This window comes from Astyanax mexicanus, chromosome 16 (genome assembly GCF_023375975.1).
Source record: "Astyanax mexicanus isolate ESR-SI-001 chromosome 16, AstMex3_surface, whole genome shotgun sequence".
Lineage (NCBI taxonomy): Eukaryota > Metazoa > Chordata > Actinopteri > Characiformes > Acestrorhamphidae > Astyanax > Astyanax mexicanus.
In genome coordinates this window covers 18,484,867-18,503,110 of record NC_064423.1, presented here as the reverse complement: position 1 = coordinate 18,503,110, position 18,244 = coordinate 18,484,867, and the positions used below count along the sequence as shown (strand labels likewise).

The window sequence follows — 18,244 nt, the reverse complement described above, 5'->3', positions numbered from 1 at the left end:
TGGGCAAAAGATGTCCAGAGCAAAGATTCATGGGTATACTTACTTGTGGGCTTGACATACACTCTTAACTTCAAGCAAGGCTTCCCAGCAAGGTTTGGATGTGGGGAGGCTGTGGAGAAACAAGAGAGACAAAAGCTTAGAGTGCGGTAGATTTGTTATAGAGTTGTGATGTCAGAGTGAGTCACATTAGTGCATGACTGGACATTACTTTTGTGGTGGCCTTTACAGAAAGATGGGATAAAATATGTTCTGGAGCTTTCCTGTATGTTCTTACAGTATACAGAATCCCTGCTGTCAATTTTATGTCCACTTACTTGAGAATACCTGTTTATTATAATTATAATATTAGTGGGTTTTTATTTTGTAGGTATAGTTTTGACTGATTTTAGAAACCCCTAAAATATTTTAAATAATCCACTGAAAATCACAACTGTACAGTTAATCAGCACTGCAAACATGAGTTAGCTCAGTCATCATAAACAAATGATCAATTATACATTTTTAGTTGCATGCTGTATTTTAGGGTAAATTGGGTATCTTTATTTTTTTAAAAGCCCATTTTCAAAAACATAAAAATAAATGATATTAAAGTCTACCATTTAAAAGTGTCAGAAGGTTAAAGCCTTTATTTCAACCAGAATTTTGCACCATGATCCACGTTAACATGAATATTCCAAAACGAAAAAATTGCAGTACATACCAGAGCACATGTTAAGTTTAGATTATAAGCATTAATAAATAGTTGGCAACACTATTTACACAGACATACCCAGCGAGACTGAATCCTAATGAAAGCGGTCTAGTGCTCCAGGCCGGCAGAAGCAGCCCCAGCCTCAGAGAAGCTCTTGGCAGCGAGCAAATCGAGTTCAATGTGTTAACCATCAAGCCGCCTGCTTTGTGACTCAAGTGTAAAGAACAAATCATCACCACTCGTCTGGTGACCCATGTGGCTGCACACACACACTTGCTGCCTCAGATACACACACGCCATATGGCTTTGTGAAAAATACTTGTGCTCCGTGCACCTTCAGCGATAACATCAGTGGCAGACGCATACCGAGGGCCTGGCTGAATGAGGCCCTTTTTCTCGTTCCTCTTCAAAAGCTCGGTAATGTGTTTTTGGCCAAGGACAAATTTTTTAAGAATACAAATGGAAGACTGCTCACAGCTGCCGTGACACAGTTCTTATTCTATTATTCAGATCCTTAAAAATTCCTCCGTTCCTGCCGTTCTCAAGGGCTTGCACACTAAAAGGCTCTTGCAGCTAACAGGTGTTCTCAAGTGAATGGACATAAAATCGGCAGTGGGGGTTCTGTATACTGTAAGAAAATACAGGAGGGGAGAAAAGAAATAAAAATACGTCTAGATTTACAGCGCTTGATTAATGGACGGGAATCAAAGGCTGTCATTACTGGATTTCATACTGTAATTTGCGTGCACTCGTGTATGCTTTCAAGATTGTCCATTTAAACGCCGTTAAGTACAAGAACGCTTAGGAAAATATGCGTGTTGAAATCTCAGTGTGATAAGCCGATTTCTCAAGAGCAGTTCAAAGTGACGGCTGATCACAGCTGCTTGATGGCCTCTGCTGCTGGACCTTGTAACCCCAAGCTGCAAACTCCAACTGAGCTCCAGTCCATCCTTCTGCATCTGTGTGTGTGCATGAGGCGAGAGTGTATCAGACCGTGTGGGGGTGTGAGGGTTCAGGGGTGTCTGTAGGAACTGTTGCTGTTTTATTAAGCAGGATTTCTCTGGATAGATAACTTCAAAAAGTGTAAAAGTTAAGCCTGACCTATAGAGAATGAGGAACATTTGTGTTGGACAATCTTCACTGTGAGTTTCAGTTACCTAGTTAAGTGGGAAAACTCTGCTTTGGGAGCTAAATCCTGCAGTGGACTAGGTGCAGCTGGTGGTGGGGCTTAGATTTATTGGAGTAGACTTAAATAAGGTGTGAGAAGGTTCTCTGGACTGATGCCAGACAAACTAATGCCTTTTTTAGTTCAGGAACCTTCTTAAGCAAAGTGATTGTTTTATCTTATTGTATTTAACCTTTACCTTCACTGACACATTATTATTATTGCAAACTGATTTACTGATTTATTAACTGTTTATGGTAGAGCTGGGAAGTTAATCGACTTTGATTAATCAAGTTAATGTTTTAATGAGATTTTCAAAATATGATAATGGAGATGTTCATCTTTACATATAGAAGCTGCCAGAGGGAATCTTTGTAGATAGGCTTGAGATTCTGTCAAACTTGTAAATAACTTATGTAGCAGTGATTTTCATACTTTACACCTTTCCTTACCTGAAATACAAGGAGAATAGGTTTGAATCACGTTTAATATAAAATCTTGTTTAAGATTGAAGGGGGCTGCTTACAGTTCAAATAAATTACAAAAATAAATACATTTAACACAAAGGAAACAATGTGCATCGTTTTAAATGATATTGAAACAAATGTTATGTAAAGTTATGTAAAGAAAACCAAGAATGGCTCATACTTGAAGAATTTTGATTACAACAGCACCCTGCTCTACTTAATGGAATTAGAAGTGTTTTTTGTATCAGAATCTTTTCAGTGACCTTTTTTTTTACTTTACTGGAGTAATAATTTTGCTGACAATTGTTTACTTCTAATTTTTACATTTTATTATTTAACTTCTTTTCATTACGGCTTCTCATCATTAAAAAAAACCCTATCCAGATAAATCTTTTTATGTGGATAAAATGAATTTACTAGTGGTTGGATGAGAAGAAGTGAGAGACTCAGGAGAACTTGAGCAAAATGTCCCAAATAAGCGGCTTTAATATATGTGCATTGTACTAAAATCCATTCATTTTCAATGGGCATATATGCAGCTGAAACAGGGAGCCTAGTTTATCCCAGATTTTATTGTAATATTTAAATTTAATATTATAGTCATTATTTATTTTAGAAAAGTGTGTTTGGGTAGGGGGTAGTGCACTACAGGCTTGGGTAGGGGGTAGTGCACTACAGGCTCCTTTGGTGTGCCCTAAGCTTTTGTCTTTAATGCTATTTCTTTCCATTATATTTATACACTAAGTAGTTTTGAACATAGTGCTTTTACACTTTTACTTGAGTTGATTCTTTAACTTTTACAGAAGTATTTTAACCCTAGTATCTAAACTTATGTGTCTTTACACCTTTGCATAAAATACAAGGCTTAATTAAATATATTGTGAAAAACTATCCAATGCAGATATTTTGTGCTTAATACTTGTATATAAGTCTGGACAGTTATTTAACAAATGAAGAAATACTGAGGTACCATTCAGCTGTGAACAAGCATAAATGAGCATTACAGTATCTTACCCTGGAAAGATAGGAAAGCTAAATATTGCCAAACTGAAGCTCTGCCAACCTTCCTTTGGATATCATTCTACTAGCACATAACTTTTGAAGGCCTACCTATTAATAATGGGTACCTATATACCCATTTTAATATACCTATTAAAACATCATATGTTACGATGACTTGTAGCTGTCTTCTTAACTTTCTATGGAAGACAATGTAAAGATTTACTCATTTCAAGTAATTTTAAAATTGACAATTTTGATAAAATACTTTTATCAAAGTAAATACATTTTTATTAACAGCTACAACACGCAAGCATCTGCTTTAGAATACATATTCCTATAAGCATAAGAAACAATATGCAGATCTACTGTATTCATGTGGTCATAAACATACACCTACACTTGCTGTACTCGAGCAGACAGTCCTGTGAACTCGCCACAGTTGCCATTCATTTTCTCAGCCGATCAGGCCGGGTGCGGCGGGGTCAGTCCTGGGGTGATGGACATGCTCTTTTGTTTGAGGATAACCAAGCTAAGCCCCCTTAACCCCCCTTTCACTACCCATTCCTCTCTGGCAGCCCCCTTTTGCCCCATAACCCCAGGGGCCATGACAGCTACAATACTGGTAGTAGCCAAACACTTCTCTGAGAGGAGGAGGGAGCAGGGCCCTGTTGAATAGATAGCATAAGTGCTTCTCTGCCCAGGCTGCTGTCTGGGACAATGGCCGGCCCGGGACCGAGCGGCAGGGCGGAGAGCATTAAAAACAGCTCAGGACATGGAGAAGAATCACCCAGGCCTGAATACAAACTTTGAACCCTCCATTCTTTGTTTTCTTTGTTTGTCGCTCGCCCTCTCCATCTCCCGCCTTGCCTCTTTCCAGGACTGACAACGCCCTGTGGAGGGGAATAAGTTTTAGGACGCCCCGCTGGTTAGTGGAGGGAAGCTTGGAGAGGGGGGCAGATTTTTTTTTTCAACAACATTCACTGTTTTTTTCACCCCAGCCAAAATAGCTTTCCATCACTGAGAAGATAATAAGCAGTGAAATATGGACCATATGTGGTGAGATGGACAGCCTTGGAGATTTGAGATGGAGCTGGGCCTGAAGGGGCTGAATGGTGCACTCTGACTTAGGCCTCTGGTAAACTGGGCCTGCTGATGCTGCGTCACCACTGCGTCAACTCTGACCAGCAAGAGCATAGACTAGGGCATAGAGGTGGACAATATGATGATATTTTAAAGTATCCTAATAAAAGTTTATCATTGACAATATGCTTTTTTTTGAAAGCTTATCAAGAATATCATCAGTGCTTAAAAACACCCAAGTGCACATTTCAGTAACAAGAGTGTAATTAGTTAATAGTTTAACTGGATGAGAGACCGGACAATTTAAATAGAAATCGCTGTAGTCCAGTATTAGACAGTGCTGGCATTGTAGTTTAAAAATTATAATAAACTAGATGGCAAAATAAACATTGTGCATCAAGGAAATATTCTTAAATATTATATTTTACCATCACTAATTACCCAGACCCATTGTAGACCTTTGTACACATTGCACAACATCTACATGAACATATATTTACAGTATAACCTCATCTTCATAAGCTTTGGACTTTGGAAAGTGTTAAAAAGCTCCATATTTTAACTGCAACCTGTGTTGAAAATGTTTTACATTACATTTACATTACCTGGCCAAAGATACGATACAGGGCATAGGGGTAATGTTTCAGTATACTGTGATATTTTTGCCAACAAGTGAAAAATCAGAAGATTAAAATCTAAATAAATGTTTACTTTTTAGTATAATTTTTATTTTTATTTTTTTTATTAAAAGTGAGAGGAGAACACCGCTATCTAATAGTCATCAAACCATTGTCTGACACCAATCAATATATGTAAACGATCAAAAAAATAGACTATTTTTGAGTCAATACAGTTATGCAAAACATACAATACTTCAATATATTATTATTTTCTTATAATCCTATTAATCATCACAGATAACTTTAAACAGTGACAGTAACTCGTAGTAACTTGACTTTTTCCTAAGTGGCCTATTTTAACTAATTTCCATTTGAAACAGCACTCTGACTAGGTTTCAGGCTCAGTGTATCGTAAATTTAATTCTGAATTTTAAACTTGGTGCATTCAATAACTGAAAAATCTCTCTTCTCTCATGCTTTTGACTTGCAGGTGGCAGAGCATTAGGGGATGTGCATTTCCAGCCTCGGAACCTTTCGGTTATTAAGGACAACAGATGGCAGCGAACATTCACAAATGACCACATAACCAGTGATTAGAACAAATGTGCTTTTAGTCCACAAATGAGCCATTTGTACGGTCCTGCTTTTAGGATCAAGTGTCCCGGCGTATGTGTTATTTTCACTGTGCTCAGTGGAGCCACAGGTCCTGGGAGGCAGGTCCTGGCAGAGGTGAAGGGCTCTGTGCTCTGTACCACATTAGAGTCAAACCTCTGTACCAAACATACTGCTCAAACAGGGGCTCTCTTATGACACAGTGTGGGAAGGCTGGGAGAGATGGGACAAAGACCATAGATCATATTATGCTAGTTAATGAGCTACATGAGTATTCATTTATGGGAAAAAAGATAAAAAGCCATATTCTATTATAATAATTATTATTGTTCATTATTGTTTTTATTCCCACTCTTTAGTCATGAACTGCAAACCTCTCTCCAAAATTCTCTCAGGTTGTAATAAAAACAAACTTTTACATACACACAAACACAGTAGAGAAAGTAAAAATGCAGTGGGTGAGAAAAAAAGAGAGAGAGAGAGAGAGAGAGAAAGAGAAGAGGGGGAAAACAAAAAGAGCTGAAATTGCCTCATTAATGCATCCGGCGTCCTGCCCTGAGCCTTTCCCTTTTGCCTAGGCCCAGCGGGAGCCCTTTTTATCAGGCCAAAGGACACCTTTTGCTGGGCCATTAGCAAAACAGGGACAGATGCACCCTGGCAAATACCCCCCCGTCATGCACCGGCAGAGAGGTGGATGGAGGACAGAGCGGGCGTTCCTCGGGCAGGCGGAGGGGCGCGGTTGCTGTGACCTTGGCCCGGTGGACGCAGGGCGATTCGGAGGACGAGGCGTCAGCGCTGACGGGATGAACTCCGTCAAATCCTCCCTCCCCCACCTCCCTGAGGTTAATGGCTTTTAGCTGTTCCTGTCCGAAAAATGGTAATGACCGTCGCCCCCAGGCTGTCGGGGACGCAATTACCCCCATCAGGTTTCCCCCCCTGCTAAATATGATTTGACCAATCAGCATAATTTGGAGAGCGTTCCGCTTGGCGGCGTCCGTAACTGGTTTTGCGCCAATCTCGCCCTGCACCGCTAAGTGCCAGGCTAATAGCGTATGGAGCATTTGACAAATTGACATTTTCATCTAAGGGAGAGCTTTGAATGCACCTGAAGCACAAAAAAAGGAGGAGGAAGGTCAGGCAAACTCGGACCAAGGGCTGTTCAAGAAGGTGGAGATGAACTCGCCTCCCCACCTTCCTGCCATTCGTCTCAAATACGGTTTTAATAAGGCTTAATATATTAATGTATTATTCACATGTTAATGGAAGTGATGTGAGTAAAGGTCTAAGGGCTGTTTAAACCAGCAGAGTCAAAACGGCAGATGATGGGTTGGTGACATAAAACGCTGGTTGATGCTGGTTCAGAGCTCTAGGAGGAGGAGGACGGTGGCATGCAAGCCAAATGAAACTACAGAGCAAAGCCTATTAATTAAACCCCTGCCGCTTGTGTGCCTCACTCTTTTGCGCTTCATAAAACAGGATCAAATCGCCCTTCAGAAATGAGCAGCAAGCAAATCACAATAGAAAAGCACAGAGTTGAAACGGGTGGATGGTTTCTGGAGTTGGAACTGTGCTGAAAACATCACCTGTCGTACATTTTCAAAACTATTCTTTAAGTAAACAGTCAGCCTGACTTCTCCACTCGTTGACCTTCACAAGATTGGCGTCTCAGGACTTTTATGGAAAGTAAAAGACATATAAACATAAGATATAAACATAAAACAAAACTTATTTTGTTTGCCTTAAATTTTCTGAAATTTAAGATTGATTAATGCTGAGCATTAATCAATTCCAAATACAAACATATTTGTTTATTGTTTCTCGATAATTTATCTTTAGTGACAGCAGTCTCAGTCAGCTGTCAGTATAACAAATACTGGTATGGATCTCAGTGACACGTGTCATTGATTAGCAGACATTGAGAAACCTGCACACCCAATAGCAGCGGCCCTTCCCTCTGCCCTGTGTACCCCAGTTCCGGTAACTCGAGAGCCATCAATTAAGCAGATGATTAGCTCCTGGGGCCATAGGGGGACACCTGGGCAGTGGCGGCAGCAGACGTGGGGGATCTGTGTGTGTGTGTGTGTGTGTGTGTGTGTGTGTGTGTGTGTGTGGAATAAGGGGAGGGGGAGCGGGGAGGCTGAGCAGGTTACTCACAGATGTAGTAGTACTCGTGGCCCGGGCGGAACTCGAAGCCCAGGGAAAATGGCGTGAAGAGCTGGAACTTCTCCGAGAACTTGAGCGGCCCGTTGGGGCTCAGAGGCCGATTGCACTCCCAGCGTTTGAAGCCCTTGATGAGGTGGTTGCAGGTGATGTAGCTGTCATAGCTGACCATGTAAAGGACGTAGCGCTCCATGCGTTCCTGTGGCAGTGGCACCTCGTAGTGTGGGCAGTAGATGTCCAGGTAGTCGTTGATGGCGACCTCCACTGTGTACTCCCCGTGTACAAACCTAAGAGAGAACAAAGCAAATGCTGTTACATGCTTGGGACAGACACAAGTAAAGAGTAAATATGTCTTAAGGGTCTCTTTCCAAATGTAAAATTTAGTTGTATGTAAAATAAAAAGGTAAATGGGTTATTTACACTTAAAATAGGGGCATCAGCATGTTTAAACTTAATGGGATAATAGAGCATATTAGAGCAACTTGAAATATATTTCTGAAGACTCAAAGAAAGTGTTATTTTACTGTAGCATTTTAAGTAACAGATAGCCTAGCATATCTACCTGACTTTAACTGCTAACTGCATTTCTCAAAAAGCACAGTTAAAGCATGCCTCAATATTTTGGGCTGCCAAAATATTCTGGTCAAAAATGGTAAATGATTTAAGATCAGATCATTTAAGTATTAATAGAAAAACAAGAACTCAATTAAAAATGCTGTTTGTTCCTCTTACTCTCTCATGCCTGTCGGAACGAACGCAAACATATTGTAAGGGGGAAAAAATGAATAGCTGGAAAAAAAAAACTTTGGCCACATGGATCTGTCCTAGCTATTTATGGGGGACATTAAACCAAGCTATATACAAATGCCCCTTATTTTAATTAAGCAGCAAGAAACAAAAGAACACTCAAAACGTTCTCACTACAGTGTCGGATCCACTTAAAAAATAACATCCTGGTCTAACAGAGTAAAACAATAGGAATAGAAAGAAATGTCTCAAGTATCTTGTCAAGGACGCTTGATTTTACTGACGCATATGAACCAAGCATAGTCATTTTTTAAATTATTTTATTAAGTTTATTTTATTTATTTTTAGCTCAGTTTTATATGTATAAAAAGGCTAAAATGTGGATTACACTCACTCTCTTACCACTCCCTCCTTTTCTTGTTATTTTCTCTCTCTCTATTTTTCTACCCAAGAATGATTACAATCACATTCTACACACAATCATTTACACTCATCAACACACACCCGTGAGAAGTGGCAGCCAATCGCGAACAGCGTATTCTCAACCAGAAACAGCCATCCACCTGGAGGACTGCATCAACCACTGAGGAACTGACCAAGTACTGACTGTCAATACACACAGTCACACATACATACTTAAAGCCACATACATACACATCAGACCAATTTAGATTAGGTAAGTATCCAATATTTTCCAATATAAATTCCACTCAGATGGGGACTTCAACCCAGGACCCAATGCTGGAAGGTAAACACAAACCCCAAAGCCATCATTCTCTCTCTCTCTCTCTCTCTCTCACTCTCATGCTTTTTGTGACACATAACACACATACACACACACAGCAATGTTCAGTATGTTTCCTCCTCTCCATTATTGTTCATTTCCTTTATTAAAGCTTCTGTGTCCAAGCTCCATCATGTTTGATGCTAAAGCTCTTTCTGAAACTGTTACTCAGCAAAAGTGATCAAAACTTCTGACATTATAATAAATAATTGTTTACTCAAGACAGCTTGTCACGCATACCATACATGTTTAGTCTCCAATGAACCCAGTAGCATTTAAATTGAGTTTTTAAATTAAACATTAAACATGTTTTTACTAATTACTGCGATGCATTTTGAATGTCTGACAGAACAAATAAAAATATCATTTAATTTTGATCTTGCACTGATTTTTTTTTACTTTGTTTTATAATATTCATAAATATACAGCAGTTTTTTAATGAACAGTACTAATAAAAGTGCATATTCTTTATTACATCATATTGTATGTGTTTTTTGTTTAGATCATTTTCATTCATTTTTAGTTTCCAATTTTTGGACTGTTCTTATATTTCAGCCATGAGTCTTCATCTCACTAACACACATTTCTGTATCTGTACTTGTTATCTATAGATACTTAATGCAATCAACCAAACTGGAACCTAAAAAAACAGGGACATCCATACAGGAAGTTATATAAACAGAAGGACATAAGGGGAGTTTCCAGCTGACACAAATCCATATGTCCCATTTAACACCACTAGCCCTCGACCCAGACTTTTAACATCGGCAAAATGATCTCATCAAGCCGGCGCAAATAGCTGATGGCACATGTCACTCATGCGGGAGATATTCTCATTGCACCCTGTGACTTGGGGTAACGCGATGGTTGGGGGGTGTGGGTTTGGCAGTTGGGGGGGGGGGGGGGGTGGGGGGTTAGGTGAGGATAATGTGGGCCAGTGGTGCTGAAGAGGGACTGACTGGAATGACCAAGCAGCGTGGGACAGGCAGAGATTGACAGGGGGTTCACAGAGTGAGAGCGGCTTCATTAAGCGCTTTCACAAGGTCTGGCTCTCGCCCAGCTCGGCTGAAATGAGTTTGCCGGCCGGGGCAATTTAGATACAAATTGAGCACCTGCATGGTAGCATGAGCTGGCTAAATCCTGAGGACTGCCGCAGCTTTGCTGGAACCTGCAACTATCTGCACATGCTGGTCAAATGCCAAGAGATGATGGCGCACATGGATGCGGATCTGTTCCATATCACCTATTTTTAGCTCTCTGCATGTATTATATTTTTAACGCCGTTTCACAGCCGGGAAAAGTGATGAGTCGTGTTCTCTTTGGGGGAAAGTGTTTCTATTTGTTCAGGCTTTGCGAGTTTTATGTGAATGAGATGTGATGGCTCCGGTAGAGAGAGCTGGGCTATCTCAAATGGTTTGTTACCAGCACTAGAACTGACCCACCTGCTCCATACTGATGCACTTGCACTTACTTGTACCAGGGTACGAAAAAAAAAAATGGCCTATTAAGAATTGCAACTCTCATAGTCCCTTTTCTGGAAAATAGATTGGAAATGGGAAAATACAAAAAAAAAAAAAAAAGAAAGAAAAGGACTAGGCGAGTGCAAATTAAAATTGAGGACCTAGGTTGGGAAAAGCATGCTGACAATAATAGGAATAATAGGTAATGATGGGTAGCCTCGTCCACAGAACAGAAAAGCAGCAGAATTCCATCAAAAAAAAAAAAAAATGTAACGTCCAAAAATGAGTGTAAATTCACTTCATGGTTTATTATAAACCCTGCATAAAAAACCCAGACACAAAGCCCCTCCGCTCCAAACTGGTCCTTTGTCCTCCGAAAGCGTACACCACAACCTTACAAAAGCAATGCTGCCAAAACAGGCTAGCGCCATGGCCCTCTTTAGACTGTAGGCTTAAGTCTATGTTTATAAGAACAGCACACAGCACTGCAGTCTGGGGTCTTTGAAAGAGACAGGGGGCAGGACCAGGCTGGGCTGGGATAGGAGGGGTATTGGGGGTAAGGGGCAAAGGGGGAGGCAAGGGAGGGGTCTCAGAGTAGGGCTTGGCATCAGATGACAGCTAATCTGGGTGTGGAATTACTGTCAGAGGGCTGCGGAGGGGCCAAACTCCAGCTGCCGCCGTGCACGCCTTCTCCAAACGCCTCCCTCCCTTATCGCTGCTGCCCAGAGATCAATCCCCCTTTTCAGTGCCTGTATTTTTTATTTTTTTTACTCCTTTTCCCTCCTGTTCCCTCAAACATGTCACTTTCTTCTCCTTCCATCGCTGGCACTCGTGAAACCCACACACTGCACGAATGCTGACAGCCTGCTCGACACTCTCGCGCCAAGCATCCAGTGCGCTGAAAGAGCCTAAATAAAATATAAGGAGAACCTGGCTGTATTGTCCGGGATTATCCACTTTTAGAAAAGAACACTTCATCCCATTTCAGCAGAGAGCTCTCTCTATTATTTTGGCCTCCATCTACACAAGAATACTTTACTTTTCTTAGTAGCAGGGTGCTACTCTTTTCTGCTCGGGTCGTCCTTTTGTGAGAGGAAGTGCTGGCCTTGCAGTGAAATTAACCCCTTTGCTAATACGTCTCAGGAGGCATTGGAGAGATAAATAAATAAAGCTAATAAAAATGTTGGGCGTGTTGAAAGATGTTCCTGATGCAAGTCTGTGGTTTAAAATTAATCATCTGGCCATAAAAACATGTGTTCGGAGCCTCTTAATGGCTAACACATCCTGCGTTAGCCCGTTGCGAGAGTGCGTAACATCTCTCTTTTGGATTCCTAATGTGCATTATGTCTCAATAAATCAATAGCAGGACTTGGTCCCACCCCTCCTTGGCTGGCATTAAAGGCAATTGAGGCTGCCAAATGCTTTGACATTCCTAAAGTCTGAGCGATTCCTTCTGATCGAGATGTGTGGCTTGAGCGTAAAAAAAAGACCTAAAGGACGATGGCTGATATAGGAGGAGCTGAGAGGAAAGGGAGCGAGATGAAAGATGAAAATATCAATAAAAGCGCCCGATGCGTTTAGAGAGAGCTAATGCATGCAGCTAAGAGGGCCGTGTTCATCAATCACCCTCACCCTGTAGTGCTCTACTGCTCTGCTTTCTTTGAGCAGTGCTCCTGATTTAGGATCAGCCTCCCCAAACAATTCCCCCCCATTCAGAACCATTAGGAGACAAACACCCACTAATATTATGTTTACTCCCCATTTGATCTTCAGGGTATCAACTTTCTCAAATACTGATCGATGCCAGGCCCCCGACAAAATAGGAGATAAAAATCTTTTGAGCCGTACAGTGATCGAAAGTTGACCGTCTCAAATACAGTGTTTGAGAAAAGTAGTCTCCCGTAACACAGAGCTTGGCCTCTCCTTAATATCAGTGCCCCAGACGGGCGGTGTTGCAACGGCCCGTTGGTCCTGTATCCCACGCAGACCTACTTCTGCAGTCCCTCAATTGCGTGCACTCTAGACAACAAGGAACACATGGCGGTGATTGATCAATTAGGCTTTCAAACTAAAAGTCGTGCACAGACTTTGAAGCTCCTTGAGAGCAGTTGGTGATCTGCTTGGCCACCAAAATCCCCATGGGACTTCAATTAATCAGATGAAACTGTTTGCATTCGGTGTGTTTAGAAGAAGGAGATTCTCAGCGTGAACTTTTCAACCGGTACCGCTCTCCCAGGGGTTTGAAGCGCCCTTGATTTACTGTTGCGTCAGACTCGCCAGAGCCTGCAACGTGCTCCAGCTCCGGTCTTTATGACTTCCTTTGGTAAATGTTTGTCTGTAACTGGGCCTGCTTTTAAGGGCCCAAGCAGGAAGCATCTGCACCACAAGAGGTCAAAACCAAACAAGTGGATCTGATAAGAGAGATCCCCTAATTTATTATGGCATTTGACGGTTTCAATCAAGGAGCCAGGGGGTCATTTAAGCCATTAAAAGACTCGTAAAGTGTGGTAGGGGGAATATATATATATATATATATATATATATATATATATATATATATATATATATATATATATATATATATGTTGTTTTTTTTTTACTCAATTTTCTCCCTAATTTACCTTAGACAAAGATACCCCCACCCCCACCACCATGACTCTTGGAGTTCCCCTATCACTTGCTTATCACTCTTTTTAAACTGCCAGTGCATAATCTCTAGGCAGGCAACGCCTAAATAGGAAAGCGCCGGATCCACAGCAGCTCTGATACAGTACGTGAGCCAACAGAGAGCATGGACAATTGTGCTCTCAGGCTTCGGCTGCTGCTTGCAAAGCAACATGACCAGCATCAGAGTCTTGGACTATTGCGGCAATCAGAGCCCCAAGACTAGGTAAAATCTGCTTCTAAAATCAGCACATGCTACTGGATAACAAGTAGCTTATGTCTTCGTGTCAATGGCCCTGCCATAGTCTGACAATATTAATACATACTGTACAGGAGCATGCAGTGTCTTGAATCTCTGAAGTACAAATTTGAAGCAGGTCTCCAGTCTTTCACAGAGATGTTCTTCTCTTAAATTACTAAGCCTGTGGCTATTGCAGAACACAAAAATCACCTCCTACTAAAAACATGTCTGGCTCAACAAATGATCAAATAACAATTCTTTCATTTGAGAAAAATCTTCAGTCTAAAGAAAAGAAAATGAATAAATATGCTGTTTAAAACAGAAATCCTTTTATAACATGTGGTATTCGCTCTTTTTGCTGCTGTTGATTTTTGTCTTTCACCTTTTGTTGACTTCCAGCTCAGGCAAATGGATGAATTTATTCTGCAATTAACCAATGACCCAGCTGAGTTTGTTTAACACAAACATTGCCAGCTAATAACTTGACACAACCTTTTCACACATGTCAGGCCTAATTCTGCTGCTAGTCTAGCGTCATAACGTTTGATTCTCATCGAAGGCAAACAGCAGACATTTGTGTATCCTCTGTGTCCGCTGGCGTGCTGGTGTTTGGACTCCTTTTTGGACAGTGTTTGATGAAGAGAGCGAGAGAAAGGTTTGTGTGCAGGTCAGTTTGTGGCAGAGGTCCGGCAACACATGTGACAGAACAGTGCCAGTGTTTATAATAGACTGACTGGAGGAGATGGAGCGGTGTTGGAGGCCATGCTGTGTGTGTGTGTGTGAGTGTGTGTGTGAGCGCAAATGTGTGTTCTAGAATGGTTCTTTGTGCTGGCGGGACCAGGTCTGGAAGCCATTTCCATGTGCATCGGCTTGGACTTTAACTGCAGCCCACCTCTCCCCATGTGGAACATGTTTATTGTTCTTCGTGTCAGGCAGACGCCGAGCCCCCCTCAGCTCCAACACCCCCCACACCAGCCCCCCCCACCCCACCCGGCATCTCTCTGCAATCTTGCCTGTTATTCCAACTCGGCTTGAGCAATTTTCCTATCACTGCGTTTACGCAAACTTAACCCCCAGCTAACGCTCAGTCAGTGCTAGCGAGAAACAGAAAAAAACACTTTGAGAAACAAAACAAACAGAAAAAAAATAGAATGCCTCAAGGGACAAACTGCCTCTGCTTGGCAAAGATGAAAGAGCTGGATCTCATCTTTCCCCTCCCGTACCATCTCGATTCCACTCCTATGTGTAGTTTTGAACCAGACGGCTGGATTTTGGGAGGTCTGTGGTAATTAGCACGGTGGCTTACGCAATGCCGTATTAAGCAAAAGCATGCATCGCCGAAACCTACAGGATGTCCTCGTTTGCCCACAGTCACAGCGTGGTGGCAGCGGTGGAATAAAAGAACACTGTCCTCACCAGGCAACTGAGCTTCTCTGCTTAATTACGTTTCCGTGTTTTTTGGCCTGTTCCCTCAGACCTTTCAGTTACTCAGCCGGGATGTGGCGAAAAGAGAAAAAAAAACCAATGACAAAAAAATAACTAACAATAGACCTGTTTATTAAATTTAAGAAACTTAAAAGGAGTTTTCAGTCCTTCAGTTTGTGTATTTATACCGAAAGGTGAACACACAGAATACACAGCCTACAGTTGTGTATGTGTATGAAATAATCATAACTGATTGTGAACGCAATGAACCAACGTACACAAGCACAAGTTCCTCCCAGAAATTGTTTCACCAGACTTCAAAACCTTTGACCAGCATGGCCAGAACGGTCACGTGCATGAGAACAACAATATCAAGAATCACACAAACGATCTTAATGGTTACAGGGAACAATTGCTGGAAATAAGAAATCTTGTGTAAAAGACTACATTTGCTATGTGCTGGGAGCTTCCTGACACTCGTGTCATGGCAGAAGTGTAGTAGTGAACTAAGAAAAAAACTGTATCAGTACTAGCCGTGTTTCTATCCAATTGTTGTGCAAAAGTAATGCTCAATTTTGGCAGAAAAAAAAGTTTTAAAAGTCATGTTTCCATCCATTGCTGCTGCACAAAGAAAACATTTAGATGACACAGTTTTCTTTGTTTAGGTCAGATAACTAAAAAGCAATTAAATGCACCATGATTGGACCACACCTTTGTGCAGTTGTTTACATTGTCATTGGCCACCTCAGTATAGGGTATTATAGTAAAGTGAGGTAAGGTTTGGCAAAATCCGAACAACATTTTATCACTGTATATATGCTGAACGTGAAGAATGAAGCGAATTAAATGGTACTTAATTTTCCTAGAAGTGCCTATAAATGTTTTTTAGGGTTATTTAAGCACATTTTCAAATTGTGCAAAAACTTTGTGAATAAAAAACTAAGTGTATAAAGTACTTAATGTGATGCTTGCTGTAACGTCCAATCTGTGATGTGTGCTGAACACCCCTTAAGAAGAAATAAAGAGCTACTGAAACACTAAAATGTTTTTTTAAGCAGAAGTACAAATAAAGTACATATACTTTATCTTGTTGCGGTAGAAATATTGGATATCTATACTTTATTGGTAATTATTCCTTACATTCACACAATTATCTGTACTTTCAACTACTTACATTTTAAAAAATCGCCTTGTTACTCAAACAGGGAGTCTAATAAATCACATTTTTTCAACATAATCATTTTAATATAACATTATAGTTATTATGGCTTTAAGGGGGTAGTGCAGTAGTGGTGGGCGATATGGCAGTGAAATATCAATATTTCAAGGTATTTTTGCGATAATGATACTCTTATTGATATGACAAAACATTTAATTCAAAAAAATATTTCAAGAATACACTACTGCAACAAAATAAAATAGAAAATTATTATTGCATACAAAATAATATAGCAAAGCCCTAACTGAAATATTAAAAAAACAAGAATTTTATCAGATTGATTTAGATTATACTAAAAATGCAATCCATATATCTCCATATATCCAGGATTAAAGGAAAATAAATTATACCGGACAGATATAATCAGTTTCTAGTAGATGTATAATGGGAACAGTGTGACTTTTTTTGCTTTTGCTAAAAACAGAAAAAAAAATAGTACCCTGATGTGATAATTAGGGCTGATATGGCACAATATTTTAGGGTATAATATTGATCACGATATTCCAAAATGTTGGCGATTATTATTGCTTATGATACTTTGAGCTGATGCTTCAACTTCAACAGAAGCATTTTTTAAACCCCCATATGTATCTATACTTATTACTGAGTAAGGAGTGTGAATACTTTTCAGAAATGATGTAGAAGTGTAAATCACTCCTAGCAGCAGCAGCAGTCACGTTGTTCTGAAGTTAGCTTGTTCTGCAAGGTGTAATCAAAGTAGTTACCATGCCCCCCTCGTATCGTGCACCTTAACATCTTAAGATCTGCAATTACTCTGCGTGTGTGTGAATTTGGTCCCCGCCTCAATGGTTGCATTAACACAGTACAAGGAATCAAGACTGGAACGTCGAGTGGTGGTTACGGTGCACTTTTCCTGTATACCTGCAGTCGCCTGTCGAGAAGGCAGGCCGCGTCTTCGCCTTGTTTTTCACAGTCCCGCAAATGAGGGAGGAATAATTACACTCCCTCTGACTGGAGAAACTATTTATCTTTGCTTAAATCCCACACAACAGCCACATCGGCAAGAAAAAAACAGCGCACATCTGCCAAGGTCTGTGTGTTTGAGGGAGGGGAGAAAAAGAGTGGTCTGCGGGTGGCTGGCTGGGTGTGGGGGGGGGGGCTAATTGAGAATGCTCGAACACACACACACACACACATATTCCCCTACGTCCAGAATAGGGTGGGTGGTATTTAAGGGGGGGGGGGGGGGGGGGTGTGTAAGCAGGGAAATATTCTACACACACACCACACACTCGTAGACACACAAACAAACACTGCGCTCCAATCTAACTGCCCTCGGGTGAAACGCAGGGGGTCCGCGGCTACAGAATCATTTAGGTGCTGTGATTTTAAGTCACTTTAAATAGCAAACACGCTCCAGCCTCTCTGGGCGATCGGCACGCTCCTCTCCGCTTCTCAGGCCTCATCAACAGCCTTCAGGCCTGAGACTAAGCGAGATAGAAAGGAGGAGGTGGGTCAAACACTGCGCTGCCCCACTGCCCGATGGCCTGCTGATCAAAGCAGACTGCTATTGGCAGAGCGGTGATAAATTATGGTCCTGTTCCTCCAGCGCAGAGCCGCTGCTGGACGACTTCCTCCGGCCTCCTGTGAACCCTAATGAGTAGGCGCTTATTAACACCAGCAGCAACTATCAAACAGTGTTTAACAGGTGCGAGTCTGACTGTGTAAATTGTCCATGTGCTGCATGCTCTCTCTCTCACTCTCCCCAACAGTTTCTGCAGGGTCTCTTTAACTGATTAGCACTGTACGAAGTACTCAGCTTTATTGAGTGCTGTGCTATTAGCTGTCCATGTTCTCTTCAAGGGCCAAAACACGTGCTAAACATACCAGTGAAAACCCTGGCTGTGACTGTGATAAATGTTTTTTTTTTTTTTTTTGCTGAAGCG

General features: G+C 41.2%; 1 protein-coding gene and 1 long non-coding RNA gene across 3 annotated transcripts in view; one reads left to right on the top strand and one right to left on the bottom strand.

Moving 5' to 3' along the window:
* Nucleotides 1–7,798, top strand: part of LOC111192509 (uncharacterized) — a 31,912-nt gene extending 24,114 nt beyond the window's left edge. For both annotated transcript variants that reach the window (XR_002649942.2, XR_002649943.2), the window contains exon 3: nucleotides 5,516–7,798. This is a non-coding gene — a long non-coding RNA (uncharacterized LOC111192509). The remainder of the gene's footprint in view (nucleotides 1–5,515) is intronic.
* The window catches only part of LOC103036428 (ephrin-A2), a 147,177-nt gene that overhangs the window by 7,926 nt on the left and 121,007 nt on the right, over nucleotides 1–18,244 (bottom strand). The window contains exons 2-3 of the mRNA XM_007240195.4: nucleotides 7,792–8,084; nucleotides 44–109 (exon numbers count right to left, since the gene is read on the bottom strand). Of these exons, the coding sequence (XP_007240257.1) occupies nucleotides 44–109; nucleotides 7,792–8,084 (359 nt within the window). The remainder of the gene's footprint in view (nucleotides 1–43; nucleotides 110–7,791; nucleotides 8,085–18,244) is intronic.